The 18,059-nt window shown below is 34.7% G+C and overlaps 1 protein-coding gene across 3 annotated transcripts in view; it reads left to right on the top strand.

Moving 5' to 3' along the window:
• Nucleotides 1–18,059, top strand: part of PTPN4 (protein tyrosine phosphatase, non-receptor type 4 (megakaryocyte)) — a 120,508-nt gene that overhangs the window by 42,070 nt on the left and 60,379 nt on the right. For 2 of the 3 annotated variants that reach the window (XM_010568598.1, XM_010568606.1), the window contains exons 2-7: nucleotides 458–612; nucleotides 7,206–7,313; nucleotides 11,376–11,418; nucleotides 11,516–11,594; nucleotides 15,539–15,583; nucleotides 15,840–15,892. In XM_010568598.1, coding sequence (XP_010566900.1) covers nucleotides 475–612; nucleotides 7,206–7,313; nucleotides 11,376–11,418; nucleotides 11,516–11,594; nucleotides 15,539–15,583; nucleotides 15,840–15,892 — 466 coding nt within the window. In that variant the 5' untranslated portion in view covers nucleotides 458–474. The remainder of the gene's footprint in view (nucleotides 1–457; nucleotides 613–7,205; nucleotides 7,314–11,375; nucleotides 11,419–11,515; nucleotides 11,595–15,538; nucleotides 15,584–15,839; nucleotides 15,893–18,059) is intronic. The other variant, XM_010568614.1, reaches the window with a different exon arrangement.

Raw genomic sequence — 18,059 nt, forward strand, 5'->3', positions numbered from 1 at the left:
TTCATGCTTTTTCTCTATAAAGCTTTTTGGTGTAAGCATTTTTTTTTTTTTTTTGCTGTTTTGCACTGAAATTAATTACTTAATTGCCTCTAATATTGGGAGCCTCAGTAGCCATGTTGCCCAGCAATTACAATGCTTTTTGAAGTGAAAATGCGGTTCTGAATCTTTAAAAAAAACCCCAAAACCAACCAAACCAAACCCCCAAAACAACCCTAAAATAGGGAGGCAGTGGACAATAGGCAGAAAGTAAAGGACTGAGTATTTTGGAATAAGATTGTGTTGTAATTTGTAGGACATTGTTTCGTTATTGGATACCATGAATTTAGTTACACATTTTTCTTTTGCCTGTAATGGAGCTTTTTAACAATGGACTTGCTGTGTGTTGACCTTTGAAGTATGACATTCTTGCATTTGTATTTTTCGATCTTTTTAAATTTTATTTTTGTTTTGCCTGAAGACCCTGTGTGGACAGTAATGACCGCACGTTTCCGATTGCCTGCTGGCAGAACCTACAATGTACGAGCATCTGAGCTGGCACGAGACAGGCAGCATACGGAGGTGGTCTGCAACATTCTTCTCCTGGATAACACTGTACAAGCTTTCAGAGTTAATGTAAGTAATTTGCGTATCGCAAATCAATATCACCAAGCTTGCTTTCCTTTGCTGGATTTGTATGGCTAGAGTTTGACTTTCAAAATAGTGTTAAGTACAGAATAGAAGGGGAAGTTATGTTCAGGAAGGCATGCTTGTACATGTACATACTAAGTCACTGAACTTAGTCATTCTGGCATCCTCTATAGTACCAACACATCCTCATTTCAAAATTGAATATAAAAAGCATAATTTATTTCTGGTAATTCTCTTCATGGACTAAAGCTGTCTAGTGGAAATGGAGGGCAGTTTTGCCACTGAGCTGAATGAGAAGCAAGCTTTTGTTTTGCTTCATTCTGGTTTTTGCATTTTGAGCATGAGTAAGGTGTCATGGTAGCTCTTCTCATCACTGTGTAGCTAACTATGTTCAATCATGTGTATGGTTATATTTTGTTACAGCTATCATCTTAAAGTACCTCTTTGCTTTTTGCTTTTCTCAGATTATGTTCTTATTCTATGATTTCCCTCGCTTAAACTCACCACCTTCTAATGCACTAATGAGGATGGCAGGATAGAATACAGGAAGCTGGTTGCTGAATGCTGAGGACTGTCACTGGGAAAAGGGAATAACTTTTATATATGAGCCTGGAATTTAAAATACATTATTCATCAGATTTTCTAATCTGTAATCCTTGATAAAGAGTTGAAATTAAAATGTTCATAATTTTGTGCATATGTTCACACAAGTGCAACCATTTCTTTTGACTTCTTGAGGGAAAAAAAACCCAACCACAAACAACAGGCAAGGACCTCACAAGAAAACGTTAAAGCATTTAAAGGGATCTTTGTGTGAGAAGAACCAGAACTCAAACAGGAAAGAAGCTGTGGGGTGTCCTGGGGCAGGAGAACTCAGTTTTTACTTTATAAGCTATAGAATTGATGGCTAAGTGGAGCAAGGTCGAATAATGTGATGGTGAAAGTTACAGGTGGCATGATTATTAAAGTTTTTCGAGAGAAAATTAAACTTCAGCAAATAGAGAGAAGGAATAGCTTGTTGTCAAATAAGGCTGTGGGACTTAAGTTGGGAAGAGGAAGAAACTGAAGCAGTTCTCAAATCTATGTGAACAAGTTTAATTTGGACTATGAGAAAATTCTAATGCTCAGCAATTATATCGAGTTCTGACATCCAGTGTTCAGTGAGGATGTTGATACATTTGAATGTTTTAGGGAAGGTTTGTGAGAGTGATTGCATTTATCTGTTCTCTGATTAGGTGGTTAGAGCCTGTGCAGCCTGCAGCTGCCTATCAGAGGAGTGAAATCTCTGTTACTTAGATAAAACTTGCAAGGATCCAGTGTTGAGTAACTTATGATTTAGAGGTAGACTTGGTGGTTATTTGGTTTAGATACTTCAATCAAGATAGAAGGTTTTAGGATGTTTTCTTGAGATATTTTTGTAGGGCGTTCAGGAACTGTTTAACTTTTCAGGACTTCTGAGTAGTTAAGGGTAGTAATTTTGGATGATGGACCTGGGGGAGGGATGACCAAAGACTTAATTTATCAACATCAAGCCTCATTTCTGTTCTGGGATAATTTCTCCTATAAGCCTTTTCCCTTTTTATCTACAATATCCCACTGCTCTTCTATATCTGTTACCTTCTCATCCTTGCTAACATTTTCCCAGTCTATACTGCCTGCCAAAAAGCAGTATGTGCACAATGTAGTTGGAGACAAAGCATTAAAAGTGTGTGAGAAATTAAAAATGTTGTGTTCTTTGCTTTCAGGTACGTGAGTTTTCTGTTACAATATCTGTCTTGCAGGTTTTTGTTTGTTCTTGTGAGTTGGCTAAAATAAGGAATAATTGTTGTACAATAGGTATGGGAGATTATGCTCCCTTTTGATCTAGGTGTTCAAAAGCCGTATGTTGTTAGAGAATGCTAGTGCTTGTCTAGATTAGAATCACCAGTTATAAATCCTCAAATGTCTATTCTATCTCTCCCAAGAAAAACTTATGTAATATGTTCTCGCCACCTCCCTAGTGTACTAAATATTTTAGTTGCATGAATCATGCTTTACTGCTTATACAGATCGGCCTGCAAGTTTGTCTATTAAAACTGAGTTTAGGGAATAAAAAGTTCCTTGGTGCTCAACATTGTGATCTCAGGTCTTAGCCTCAATCTATTTTTTTCAAAAATAGGGAGTAATAAAGTATTCAGTCATAGCAAATGCATGCTAACCTACATGGTATACAGGTTTTCAGGGCTTATTGCTGTGTTTTACTTTATTGTGGTTGACACAATACTTTGCAGTAAATATTTATGGAATTGTTTTCAAAACAGGAAGAACAAAGATAACATCAAATAAATTAGCAAGGTTTTTTTCTCCTGGTGATTGCTATAGGTATTCTGTATGCTAATGATCGTAAAGTTTAATCATCTGGAGTATGCAGTGCTGTATTAATAAAAATGTACTCAAATACTTTTTCTTCTCCAACAGCAAAGTACTGATCACTGACAATGTCTCTTGATAATTTATGTGACGTGTTCTAAGTTCACATTTCAACCAGCCTTTTCCATTGATCTGCAAGATGGGCATACTTTGTGCTAAGCCTTACCTTGTATAGAGTGTAACAAATCAAATCAAATAATTCCTGTGGATTGTAGCCAGACAAAGGTTATTTTGGTGGCAGGCAGAAGAATCAGTTGGAACTAACCTATGCCTGTGTTTGAAGGAGAGAAATCCTTTCTATAAAATGCTCTGCTTACCAAATGAAGAACTCCTACTTGGACTCTGAAAAGCATAATTCATAGAATGCGTGGCTGGAAGAAGTGAGGCTGACTTGAGTTGTTAATGTGATCAGGATGGTTTGCATTACCGTAAACCTGCTTCTTCAGGATCAAATTGCTTTAATTGATTTTAATTAATTGTTGAAATACCTCAAATTTTATCTTTTCTGTGCAGGCTGACTTAATTGTATTTCCTGAAAGCCAGTACATGGATATGGAGATCACACTAAACTTGAGGGAAAACTAAGTCAAGGTAGATGGGATGAGTTGTTCTGTGAGCAACGCTAGTGGGTTAGCAGTCATGGACAAATGTTTCAATTTGGAGCCTTTATTATCTCAGAATTCTCCTCAAACTTCATGAATTTACACTCTAATGGAAGTAAAATCTAAAAATCTGTAAAATAACCCAAAACAAACCAAAAAAAACCCCACACCAACACACCTGTAATTTTAGAAGCGAAAACTTTGAGTAATTTAAACTTCAGCATTACTTGCTTCTGGTTTTTCTTTGACCAAAAAAATAATAGCCTGCTTGGAAACTTTTTTTAAAACAAGGTAAATTTTTGCAAAGCTAACATAAGCTGAGGAGTGAAAGGAGACAGTAGTGTGGCGCTGGCTGTTTGGGGATGTGCTTGCTTGAGTTGCAACACAAGTATTGGGGTGAGCTGTGAGAGGAGAGCTTCCAGTGTTGTCATTAGTGAAGGAGCAGCACAGCTTCCTGCAGACCTGTGATCAGCAGAGCCATCTGACCCCCTCCAGGAAAGCTCGGGACCTGTCATCCCATTCCTCTGTCATCAGAAGTCCAAATTTGTTTGGACTGACACGGCAGCGATATCTTCTGGTGTTTGCTGTAGATGCGGCCAGTTCTGTAGGCCAGCAACAAAACCAGAATGTCAGTAATATAAATTGGGAAGATGGTGGTAGTTGGTAAGCAGGTATTAAACCTATGTAATTACAGATGTTTTCCTAAATTTTCAAATATGGGTGTTTGTAAACAGCTGACAATCATTTTGCGATTAGAGATTAATATGTATGTAGTGGTACTAGATCTTGGCCACTAGATGACAGATACTTCATAAAGTGCAGCTAATATATTGATGTCTAGTGTTGATGTCAAACTTGTTCTGAAAGGCCAAAATTTGTTAGACATTTTGCCTCCAGCAATGACTAATAAGAAGTACACATAATATTCCAATTCAGAAAAAATGTTGATGTTTTGTATCTATCTACTGCAGTTTCATATTAGATATTTCCCATTTTTCATATATTTCCATTATTCCCTGTTTTAAGAGGAAATACTAATGTTTAACTTTATCTGTAGGAATAAACCAAGTTTCTTTTTATGCTAATCCACGTTTATTGGGTTTGCTTTTTTATTAAAAAAAAGCAAAAGTAGAAACTTGTTATCATACCTTTTATTTATAGCAGCTATTCAATGGTTATGATAGTAATACAAGTATTTTGGACCTTTCACAACAAGCAGGATTGTGACCTTCACCTGCTGTGGCAAGCTGCGACATCATTATATAAATATTAGAGATGGGTTAAACCGAGGTTTGGTTTTACTAGATGCTTATCTTTATTTTGTACTGAGAGTAAAAACATTGTGATCAAAACAAATGCTTCATGTTGAAACTAGTCTTCTCTTACCAGATTTGCTGCTCTGTTGCAGGAGAAATACCTTCCTTGCAGTCATTAAATGACTTTCTGTATTACTAAATTCAAACTGATCAGCAAGTTCTAAGCTTTTTCGTTAGGAAACATATATTCAGATATTTAAGAAACAGTATAAATTCTCAGGTTTAGATTGGAAAAAAACTACAGAATTGATATCTGCGTGTTATTTGAAGAAGTAACAGGTCAGCTATGGTAAATGTAAGCCTAAACTTGGGTTCCAAATGTCTCCCGTTTTCTGATAGTTACTGTCATAAGTTCTTAGTTTGAGTTCTGATTTTAATCTACATGGGGAAAAATGCCAAGAAGCAATTAGTGTTGCTATGTAATTTTAAAATTAGTTTTGTTTGCTGAAAAAATTGTACTGATTACTGGTTTATTTCAAAATATATCAGAAACTCCTAATTTAGTAAAAATGAAAGTGACTATTTTTGGATTGTATATAAAAATTGCCTTATGCATTTATACTGTTGTGTATTTATTATGTTAACATCTGTTTTTTTTCTTTGCTTGTTTTTAGTTATTGGAAAGAGTGAACTTTTTAACAATGGTGCTCCTACTGGCTCTTCATTTTGTTAAACATCAAGAAATTTTCTCTGATTTTTTTTTTTAAAAAATCTTCTTTCAAAGTAAATACAATATTTCTTAGATCACTTTAACCTAGCCAAATTTATATGGGACCTGAAACACATGCCCTATGTAATTTCAACTTAAATGCACAGAGCTATTGTTATGATTGTACTGCTGGGATCATTTCAAACATAATTTGTTGATAACTATTTTCTGATTTTTTTTTATTATTATGAAATAAATTATCAAGCTTCTTGGAGTGTTTAGCCCCTAATAAATGTTTTTTTTAACAGTTTACTCAACTTCGGCGTAATTTCAGCTGAACAAAAAAAATGAGTTTTGTTAGGATGCCCTTAGGTGTAACAAATGTCTGAATGCGATTTGTAGATTTTTCTCGTATATGGATATAATGAAATTCTTGCAACCTTCTTTTGACCTTTTAGTTAAATACTTCTGTTTTAACAGCTGTAAAAGTAAACTCTTGTATAATGTCTATGAGAAGTGAGGTCATTTGGGAGCAGAACAGCAGGGGGTTTTGTTTTAAAACTTTAAAAATATCTTATTGCCTACAGTAAACAAGGCAAGATATATCAAATCCACTGTAGCATCAATAATACTTGGCATCTAGAAGATTATTAGAAGCTTGCTTGGTGCCAGAGAAGTAGAAAAACTGGGCGGAAAATAAATCAATCGTATCTCGTAATTATTTTGTTTGTCAGTTTTTCTTGCAGAATTATTCCTTATCTTTTGTACTTCAAGAAGCTCTGACACTCTAACTTCTTTGGGAAACCCCCTTCACATGTCACCAAATGGGTTTATTGAGTCCTGTCATAATGGCACGCTCAGCATTCAATTACTATGTTGGCAGTATTTTCAGGTTAAGCAAAAAATTGCTAGGTACCAACAACTACAGGTTCTTTTTATATCATTTTGAGGGTAAGATTTGTCCCTGTAGTAGAAATCAAGTTTGTTCACTTCTCTCTGAAAAGCAATGTTACTGTCATTCAGTTAATTTGAATTAGTTCATTTAGAATGAAGTAGTATCTTTGAGAGAATACATTTAAATGACAATTTTCAGGTAGATATTTGGCTGCTTCAGCTGTCTATGTCATTTAACTTTGGAAACTTTTTCAATATGCTGGTTCGTTTAGATTCAGGAACAGATTTTCAGATATAAAAAGTAAGAATAACTTGTAGAGACCTGTACTTTTAAATTCAGTGACCCAACCAAGGCTGCAAAGTTCTTTGTCATATCCTAGCCTTTTTTCTTTTTTTTCAGTACTCCTTTTAAATATCAAATTTGGCTAATGAATGGTTTTCAGAAATAATAATGTAGCTAGCTGAGAAGTGAGAAATTCTTGCTGTCAGAAAATGACAAAGAGGAAAAATAATAATTCCTTGCATATGTTTCAAAAAGAGAGATGAAGTTCGTTTAAAAATAGTGCTCCTGGGATACACTTCATGATATTTAAAATTTGGGCTGCTAGAGAATTTCTGAAAGAATGTGTGTGTGCTCTGCCTGCCTGAAGTTTGTGTGTCCAGTTATATATTTGTTCATAAAAAAAAATATGTGTGTGTTTTCTGCAGAAACATGATCAGGGACAAGTTCTATTGGATGTAGTCTTCAAGCATCTTGATTTGACAGAGAGAGATTACTTTGGTTTACAGTTGGCTGATGAATCTACTGATAACCCTGTAAGTTGACTCTGTTTTATAAATATGATTTTACAAATCATAATCATATTCATCACTGTTCTCTGTGTCATTGTAAAGAGAAGTAAATAGAAGCCATTGCAATATTGTGCCATCTTCTCCAGCTGTGTCATTTGAGTGGGTCAGTACCACCTTGTAGTTACGATAAAACTAAATGTTAATATTTACAAGTTTGGAGTAAAAGGTTGAGATCTGTCCTTATGAAATAATAACTTAAAAGGATATTGCTTGTTTTATTTTATATGTTTACTAGACTGCATGATCATTGTCAGTTGGGATAAGAAATAGTAACTTTTTTTTTTTTCATTAAGACTTTCAAAAAAATAAGGGTTTTTTAGATTGTCCTGTATGGTGTTTTTGTTTCTAGCCCAGATACCTACTAGGTCTTTTAATAGTGCTTCATATAGTCCACTGTCTGACAAGGGCATTCAGGTCATCACCTTAACAGGAAAAGGGACTTCTTTGAAAATGAGTGTTTATAATAGTTCATGTGCTTTAATCGAAAGGAAATTCCATAGGGCTGAAACTTTGTAAGTCACCAGTAGAAGCTAATAGATGCAGCTGTAATGTTCAGTGGCTGTAATAGTAATAGCTATACTACTGAGATCATGATTGCTTGAAGAATATTTCTTGAATACTTTCTTTTATAGGTATCAAATGTTCAATACTTGTTTTAAAGTGCAATTTAACTAAGTATTATTCCTTTTAATACAGTTCTTTACCTAATTCCCATTATGTGCATGTCACAGTGATGGGGTCTAAATTTATCTCCCAACTTGTGTGTCAAAAGTAATTTTTGTTCACAAAATGTGGAGAATGTGATCTATAGAGATAAGTGACACAGTGAAGTGTTAATCATTCAGTAACTAAGGTGAATTTCAGAAAGTAGTGCAACTTTCTTTGATTAGTGCAGATTTCATCTGCTGTTGTTTTACCATCAAGAGTGATTCTTCTAAATAGAAGGAATAATTTTTTTATCTTACTAAAAGGTTGGGTTTTTTGCTTTCTACTTATTTTTAATGTCTTTTTTTAATGTAGAAGAGGAAGAAAGAAGTCCCAATCCAGCCATAATTTTTCTTCTGCCTGAAAAGTGAACTACGTCCACATTTCTTTCTTCTCTAGAGCAAATTATTTTTAATTATATTCTTTCTCTAAATTCTGGTATCATTAAGCTTATTAATATGAATAAAGCTGTATAGCATAGTTGTAGATATTTAACAAAGTTTTTTCTTTTGCAACTTTGTGGTTAGTTCTGTTAAGACATTGGCAGGCTGGCCTCATTTAATCTTTTTGTTCTAAACTTTGTTTCCAGGCTGAAAAGACATAGGCATGCTTTAGAAAAGGCTGAATTACTTTTCAGCCTTGTTTAAGAAGTATTTAATTGAATATCACTCAATATTTTACTCAACATTCAGAAATCTGTAGTGTTACTCATTCTCATTTATCTGGCTTTCCAAAGATTAGACATCTAAGCTCTGTTTTTTTTAGTTTATCTATCTGGAAGCAGCTGAACACAACACTGTAATAGAAGGATCTGGTTAAGAGTTAGTCCAAAAGAAGAATGGCTTCACAGCTATTTGATATAAGCACATGCTTTAAAGGTTTAATATTCTTTGACTTCTAAATATTTTGGCTTTTCAGTACATATCTAGTTGCTGTGAAAACAATGTGTCGCAGCTAAATAGAAATGTTACCAATATTAGTCGTGTAAGCTTGAAGAATTTATGTGTTTGACTAATTTCAGGTTTTTGTATCAGTTTACTTTTACACTCAGTTCATTTGGATAAAGAAACCAGATGGGATTGACAAATATTCTAGTTACTTGTGAAATAACACAGGGGAATATTTTTAAGATATAGTCAAAGGTGATGGGGAAAAGGGGATTCTGCTAAGTGAATGTGAAATCTCTATCATTGTGCCTAAACGTGGATTTCATAAACTGCACAAGCTTTATGTTTTTGTACAATATTAATGTCACAGTAGAAGTCAATGCAAGAAAGCACTGATGCTGTGTACAGCTGGAGCGGTGTATTTGGCTAGGCTCTTGGGCTGTGGGTGCCTGGATCAATGCTGAGAAGGGGTGTTGGTGTGTAGTGGGAGTGAGGGTGCAGCGCATACTGTCAGTGTGGGTGCTGGAGCACCCTTGGCAGGAGGGAGTGAGGCAGGGATCATTGCTGGGGGAGGAGAGAGTTCAGAAATGACTCTTTAAGGGACTGGGGTACAAACTTCATGGGTCCCCAAATCTACCTGCCTCTTAGACTTAGTGGGATGTAAATGGGATAACATGCCTTGCTAGCAGTACCGTGATTCATAAAGTTTTGGTACTTTTGCCTAAATACTGTCAACTTCAGCTACTTTACAATATTAAGTGGTTTAACACTGCAGTTTCCCAGAGAGAAAAATCACCTTTTGCATTTGGATCGAATGATATCACTTGGAAGCATGGATATTGCCTGTTAAATATGGTTCAAAAAAAAGTTACTCTTCTGTGGTTTGAGCTATGCTAGTACATACCAAATTGATCTTTACAACCAGAAGGGAATGTAAATGCAAGCTTTTCTGCTAGACATTTCAATTCCAGGTTTTCTGGATTAACTGTGATCTCAAAACAGTACTTCCCACAAAAAAAACCAAAACAAAAACCCTCAAACAAACAAACAAAAATCCCCAAACAAAAAAATCCCCGAGGATTTTCAGTCAGCTCTGTGCATTTATCAGATACATAGGATCGTAACCTCTTGCTTAAAGATACTCAAGTATCTTTCACCATGTTTTGAAAGATTCTTACATAAAATTCATGTGTATCCCTGGCTGGAGAGTCCTTTCTTAAGCCTTTACATTTAGTCTTAAAAGTTAATTGGTCCTCTGTGAGGTTTTTTTGACATAATCATACTCTTTAAGCTGTATCAAACTGTCTCTCTAGTTCCTGTTAAGTCATCTACTACAAGGATACAGCATTTGGATGTAGTCATCATTATTTGTTATTCCTAATGAATAAAATGACTCAGAACTAACTTCGGATTCATAGTGTGTGTCAGCTCAGGTACCTCTGTGTGTTCACTTCCTCCTTCCTCACGTGAAAAAAAAAATAAAAAGCCCTGCGATAAATGTGAGGTAGCTACATGCCATACAGGTTAGGTCTTTGTCAGTTCATAGGAACTGTGGACATATTAACCATTTCCTGAGGCTTGTGGGCTTGCATTGCAAGGCAGGATGAGGAATTGTAAGTCCATCTTTGTTATAAATACTGTTCAAGTTAATTGAACTATGTTGGTATGTGCAGAGTCTGCTGGGTTGCTCATGGGGAGTGGTTTATACAATTTGTAGGGCTTTCCAGAGAACCATACCTCTATCTGAAATCTGCAGTGCTGCTTTTGTAAAGATCTGTCTGTACTTCCCCACAGCAGTGTTCTCCCGTAGAGACAATCAAGATTGGGTGCTGTTTGGTAAAATTGCTTTGTAGTCCTTAATCCAGTAGGCTGAGCGCTGAGCCTCTGGTTTACAAGATTCCAATTAGCGACTTACCAGAAATGATACTCAGGCTGACAATTTGAAGAGAATCTGTGAGCCAGTGGGATCACTCCCTGGATGTGTCAGGCCTACAAAAGGCAGGGTCAAAAGTACGGGAACTACTTCTGAATTGGTATATTAGCCTGCTTATAGCTCATCACTGCCACAGTTAGTTCACCTTAGATAATCAGTTTAAAAAGGAGCTGAAGATTGTTAAACACACCATAACTGAGTTCTAACCTCTCTCAGGCTCATGTGACAATTGTAGAACCAAGTCATAGTTGAGTTAGTACTGTAAGAGATAGATATCTGGACAACAGAGGTTAATCTCAGGGAAAGAAGAACAATAGCAACTGTTGATCATAATGTTGGTGTCTTTCTAGAATCAGTAACAAGACTTTGTACTCCAGTAAGACAGTTTGGTAAAAGACCAAGTAAAAAGTAATAGAAAAGCAACAGTTTCTTGATGTATAAGGCTGTAATTTGTACTTTTTTGTTTCTCTAAAGTTGGTGTTACAATTTGTCTCTTTCCAGAGGTGGTTGGATCCAAACAAACCAATCAGGAAACAATTAAAAAGTGAGTACATGTATGTATTTGGTCAATTCATATATCATTATTATGCTGTTTTTCCAAGGTACTCGGATTAATTAGAAATAACTTTTCTTGACCATAGGAGGATCTCCTCACAGTTTGAACTTCAGAGTTAAGTTTTTCGTAACTGACCCAAACAAGCTACAAGAAGAATATACAAGGTAGGTCTAGTTAATTTATCAATAAAACTTTTTTCTAGAAGGCTTATGTTTAAGGGGATAAGAATGATTAATATTTTTTTAAGGTATAACATGGAAATTTTCTTGTAATTAATTTTTGTGTTGTATGTGCAAGCCTCTAATTTTTGCCTAATAATTACAGATATGAACTATGCAGTTGCACCAAATCAATATAACAAAAAGCTTCTGTGAATAAATTTACAAATTTATATGCAAAGTGAAGTAACTACATGAAGAAAATACTACCAAGTAGAAACAGAAAAGGGAAAATAGAGAAGAGAGGAAAAACTTAATGCCACTATTTACCAATGAGTACAAATTTAATTTTATCCTTACTTGTGTTCTCCTTTGTGGTTAAAAAATTCCTGAGCTTTCTGCGTTTTTTTTAATTTCCACCCCCCCACCCCCCACCCTCCCCCAGTTTTCTGCTTGGCACTAATAAAATTAATCTGTTTGTATGGTTGTAGTCCTAGCTTGAAGCATGTAAGCTTATTTTGATAGCAATGTGTTGAAGTCTGTTGAAGAAAATGCTCAGTGTGAATCAAGATAGGAGGCTTGTGAGTTGCAAATAGTCCCTGAAGAAATGCCTCAAATTTTCAGTATTCTTAATTAGTTCTGGTCCTCTATGTAAGTGGCATGATTTGACAGATTGGAATTTTTGGATGCCAGCTGTTCTGAAGACAAGGCAGCCCCATTCGAAAAACAGTATCTAAATTATTAAGGATAGCTTTAGAAACCTAAGTACCAAAACTGTGAAAATTTGAGTCCATGTTTGTTTATAATTTCTTTCGATTTGTCATATTTTGGACAAAATTTTACACACAACTATGCAGACAGAATTTACTAAAATGAGTCCCAGAGATCCTGGATCAGGCTTTGTTTTATTGAAATATTTACTCTAGGAAAATTTGGCAATTTACTACATCAGAATAATGAAAAATGTGTTATTTGAATTAAAGGACTGTAATATTCCTAAGGAGATGGAAAAAACAGTAAATGTTGATCAGTATGAAGTAAACAGTAAAGAAAATAAAGAACAGTTTACTTTAAATGTTACCCTGTAAATACAAAGCTATAAATACAGCATCCTTTTAGATGAGAAATAATGTACGATTGCTTTATCAAGGTCAGCTCTGCCATTTTTGCTAATAGACCTAATTGCCCCTGAGAAAACTCACTTGTATTTGGAATTGTTATAAGGAGAGAGTTATTATCCGTGGGGTATTTTGGAGGGCAGTTAGGATGCCATGTCACAAATATGGGCTCCTTTCGTGTAATCAATATTCCCCCCTAAAAAAAAGAAAGGAAACAAAGCACAAACTTCTGACAATTCCAGCTCAAGCTGAGACTTTTCAAAGGTGCTCAGTTTTTATAAACTTAATGAAACAGAGGAATGACTTGATATATGAGGCAGTATGAATAGACATCAGGGGAAGGTTTGGCACAAGCTTGTGTCTTACTAGACCTCAGCGAATTCATGTGAGGGAGGCAGGTTATGAATGTGCCAGGTCAGGAAAGGTCAGCAGGAGCTCACCTTGTGTTGGAGAGTTTAGCTTTACGAACTTGTATTGGTAGGAAATGAAGCTTCATTAGTTCTGCTCATGACAGAAGGACTTGCTTATTAATGTTCACTCCCGTTAGCACAATTCTGTCTTACCCTTTTCTAGATGTATCTATATAAGGAAGATGAAAATATTCTAATGCAATGCCACCTTCATTGTTTTAGCTGAGTTTGTTGTGCAGGCTTTTTCAGATCTACCTTGCTAAAGTTTCTATTGATTTCCCATTTTGCTCAACAATATGCGAGTCTTAAGTGTTCAAACTGGGATGGTTAGCTAACAAGCCATAACTTCACTGTTTGCTGAAAACAGTGGACAGAAAATGAACTCTGCTTAGTGTTTCTTAATCATGAGGTCCCTTAAGTACCATGGAATCTCTCTGATAAAGCATTACACCAAAAAAAGTAAAATAAAATGAAGGTGCAGCTGCACATACAGAATGTTTTTGTCCTACGTTTTTGCAGCCATAAATGTAAACAGGAAAAATAGGAAAAATTGATTTGTTCACTAAATTTGTGAAGAGATACTCAAGCTAAGCATGTGAAGCATATACTTTTAATATATAACTTGTCATTTATTGCTTTTTTTAACAGGTAAAGAAATTTTGCTTTATCTGTCTCTTTTTTGGTTTCAGTATGCATTTTAAGGTGGAAAACCAAAAAGTATTTTGAGGTCTTTAAAGCCTGGCTAATGTCTCAGTTTTAACTTCTTGAGGTTAATACGTTAAACTAAGCTTCTTGCCATTCTGGTCAGTTAAAGAACCTCTAGATGGTTTTGTAGGAGTTGAGCACATGGGCTAACATCTTTGCTTGTTAGTTTGCAAGTGTTTTCCCTCATTTTCTTTCAAACACAGAATGTTTTACATTTCCACTATATTTAGCTTGTAAATGATTGGATTTCTGTGTGTGTATTTGTAAATGTTTGTGGAAGTCTTTAAAGTTGTAGTTAATCCACTTTCTGAAGACTACACAATTATAAGAAGTCCTGTGTAATAAAGTGATGTATTTTGTTTTTAATTTCTTTGTGCAAGTTAATATTGGGAAATATTTAATGCTTGGTTTCAGTTGAACTCAGGTGGTTTTCATAAGTAATTTTGATGAGTGTTGATAATGAATGGGTATGGCTGACTCTACTTTCGAATCAGAACTACAGGAAGGAAACCAGATGATTTTTATAATAATAATAATAGTGTAGGAGGTCCCAAAACAGAATAAATTTGTAAGAAAGCAGGAATGATGTTTAAATTTTCCACTCAGTGAAACTTTTTTTTTTAAATGAAAAGGCATTAGATAGAGCCTAAATTCTACAGCTGCCTTTATGCTATGTTATAAGGGGTTTTTGCTGAAACTTTAAGCTTGTGCTAACATCTTGCCATCTCAGTAAGTCTTGTTTATTACCCCACTTCAATCTCTGTGTCAGTGGAGGCTTGCCACTTGATATAAACATTTATACTTCTTTGAAATTATTTAAAACCTTTGAGTGAAATAATGAAGAGACTAAATTGAGTGAACAAAGGATTGATTCTGAGACGTTAAAAAATATTTGGGCTCTGTTGGAGAAAAAAAGGAAGTAATTTAGAGGCAAATCTGTTTGCAGTTTCAGGTTTGTTGGGATTTTTAAGTCACAGTGTTCCCGCTGCCACTGTTTGGTGGGAAGTAGTTCTTGTTTTAAAGTGTTCATCTACTCCTTTTGCTGTTTCCATCTCCTTCCTGACTTGCAATAGTGGCTATGGGAAGACTAGATGAATTTCTAAAACAAGCTTTTCTCACATCATAATTAAAGAAAACTTTAGAAGTTCAAGGGAAGTCAGTCAGAAGGTGTTTGACATAATAGAATCCATAACTTCTATTTAAGAATGTAACTCCAAAATACTAAGAGTAATTGTTTTAATTTAAATGAAAGCAGGGTAATATCAATACGCAATGAGAATAAATCAGTTTTATCTACCTGGAGTACAAATCATTCTTATTAAGGTACCTCCATACACAGATGCAAACTTCAACTTTTGGCTGCCATATTGAATAGTTCTGTTGTTCACATTCATCATGAAGGCACTTCTTTTTACTTCTTTTAAACTTTAAGTTCAACATAAATACTGGAAAATAAAGCAGGTAGAATGTGAAAATTGCAGCCTTTTAGTAAAATATAATGTATAACTTCATAGCCTGTAACTAGTTTAATTTACAAAGTTGTATTATTATTTTACTAATCACAGTTTAATTTCTTTCCCATAGTTTAAGAAATAGCATGCAAAATGTAAAGTTTTACTTTTGCACTAACTGAAAGCAAATGCATTAAATTGATGAAAAATTATTAAATAATTTTATTTTTAATTATAGTGTTTTTTTGTTTGTTTCTCTAAATAAGGTACCAGTATTTTTTGCAAATTAAACAGGACATTCTTACTGGAAGGTAAGACATTTTTGTTGTGTTAAACATTAAATGCAACTTTGGTTGAGAAAAAGTTAATGGTAGGGGATTTTACCTGCAAAAATAAAAATGTATTTAATTTAAAATAAATTACTGTTTATGCAAGTAGAAGTGTTTATAATAATTATCTGTCCAGTTTGTTCATAGACTATGAAAGATTAGGCTTTTCAAAATAACTGAATTTCATATGAAATATCTAATTTTATTTATTTCTCATTTTAAAAACAAAACAAAACAGATTGCCCTGTCCTTATAATACTGCTGCTCTTTTGGCTTCCTATGCTGTTCAATGTAAGTATAATTAGTATTCATTTACATGTTAGTACTGAAATATATAAAAAGTAGTATTGATGAATTTCTAAACAGTGTAGTTTGTATGGCGTTATATTGTGATGTATGTGGACATGATGCTACTTCTCTCACAATTAAGGAAATATGGTCAGTTGGTTTTTCTCCCCCAGCCTGTTTTGCTGAATTAGAAGCGGAAAAAATACTGGTAACGCTCTCTGCTTTCCTTCTTTAATCCCGTGCAGTTAAAAAACCCCAAAACAACCCTCTTGTATTTCTCTGTATTCTGAAGTGTGGGGTTAGTTTGTTTTTTCTTGAGGATGATACTAAAGCATTTTTTAGACAAACGTTTTTAACATACCATACAGTGAGCCTCCAAGGAGGTGTGGAAAAGAGAATTCTCCTCTTATCTGGCCAAAAAGTTCAATACCCACGTCGTCAATTTTAAGTCATCCAGTGAGTAGATAAGTCCTGAAGACTGAAATTTAGTCCTCTTCCTCTCTCTCCATTTTCCTTCATAAACTTAAATTGTTCGGTGGAAAAAAAAACCCACAACAACCAAGCGACTAAGAGATTGTTCAGCACTTAGTTCTTGAAGTTTGATTGTCAGAAATTCAGTTTTATAAGCAATCCTGATATATCGATCTATATTCATGTGTTTTTCTGCTATCAAAGATACTTACATCTACATTTAGTACTATGTGTACTTTGTACATTTCAGACAAATAGTGTCCATGTTAATCTTTTCTGGGAAAAAACATATGGTAATGTTAATGTAATATTTTATGCATAGTTTTGATAAGTGTTCACCTTTTTCCAGATGAATCAATAGAGCAGTTTCTCTTAAACAAAACTCCCAAACGCCAGCTATTTGGAAATAGATATGTACTGCAAGTGCTGTCATGCCATAGGGATTTGCCTTAGAAGAGGTGAAGCGTTTGGTAATGAAGCAGGCACTATGAAGTTTATAACATTTTAAGCTTTTAAGAATGCAGTATGTTTATTTTTCATACGTTGTAGAAGTGGTGGGTATGCACAGTGCATTGTAGTTACATTTATATATGAGATCCTGCTGCCCTTAAGTTCTTCAGTGTGCAGACCTCTGTCTAATGATTTTCTGTGCATGCCTATTACTAAACTCACTCTGGGTTTAGCTCTTGGGATTCTTCATAAATGTAGATGAATAGCAGATGCAGATCTCAGACAGTCCTGTATTCTCTGTAGTGGATTTTAGCAAGGCATGCACTCTGTTATGAAACCTGGTCCTATTTTCCAATTTTTAAATTATTTAAAATAGGATCTGTTTCTGGTGATGCAAGTGGCCCCGACTTCTTTCCTACCTTCCCTTCCCTTGCTTATCTTTCTGCTCCATGAGTGCCTTCACCCCTCTTATCAATTCTTCCATGGCCCATAAAAGTTTCAGTAGGCCAGCACAGGACTCCACGTCTAGCTGGGTTGCTGTGAACTTTCCAGTTTTCACGTGTTAGGTTACTTCTCTGTCACTGTAGTTCTCTTACATGGATTGCAGATATTTAAAGGTGATTTTTTTTGGATTATAGTTAGAAAGCCTCAAAGCCTGTATTTTTAGCAAATGTTGTTTGTACGTTTTTTTTATTCCGACAATAAATGTGATTTTAATTTATTTCCTGTAATTTTAAGAAAGTGGTAGAAATTATGTAAATGCACTTTTTAGTAGTTTCAAGTGAAGTAGTTTCAATGTAGGTGTATGTATGTGTACATTTTTTCCATACACACAACTGAATGTGGAAAAAAATATTTTTCTAATGCTTCTGAATATATCTTGGTACGGTATCAGTTGATGGGTTTTGCAGATCTTAATGAAGAAATAGCAGTTGTAGGGTTAAAAATATATATATTGTATAATCACATGAAAGCCAGCAAAGGTAAAGTAAAAAAAAATTTAAAAAAACACCTTGAAGTATATTATTTAGTGCTAGCCATTATGACAGCATTTATGAATTAGTTTGTGTATTAAAAATTAAACACTTTTAAAACTTCCTTCATAAGTACCTACTCAAAGCTCTATTTAAATGGTCTCCATGGTATTCACTGAGAATGTTTATTCGAAAGGGAAAAGGGGAGTTCAAATGTCTTCTCTATTTTTGTTTGCATAGATCATAAAGTATGTGGGAGCAGACTCTTGTGAAGA

This window comes from Haliaeetus leucocephalus, unplaced genomic scaffold (genome assembly GCF_000737465.1).
Source record: "Haliaeetus leucocephalus isolate CR32 unplaced genomic scaffold, Haliaeetus_leucocephalus-4.0 Scaffold1, whole genome shotgun sequence".
Classification (NCBI taxonomy): Eukaryota; Metazoa; Chordata; class Aves; order Accipitriformes; family Accipitridae; genus Haliaeetus; species Haliaeetus leucocephalus.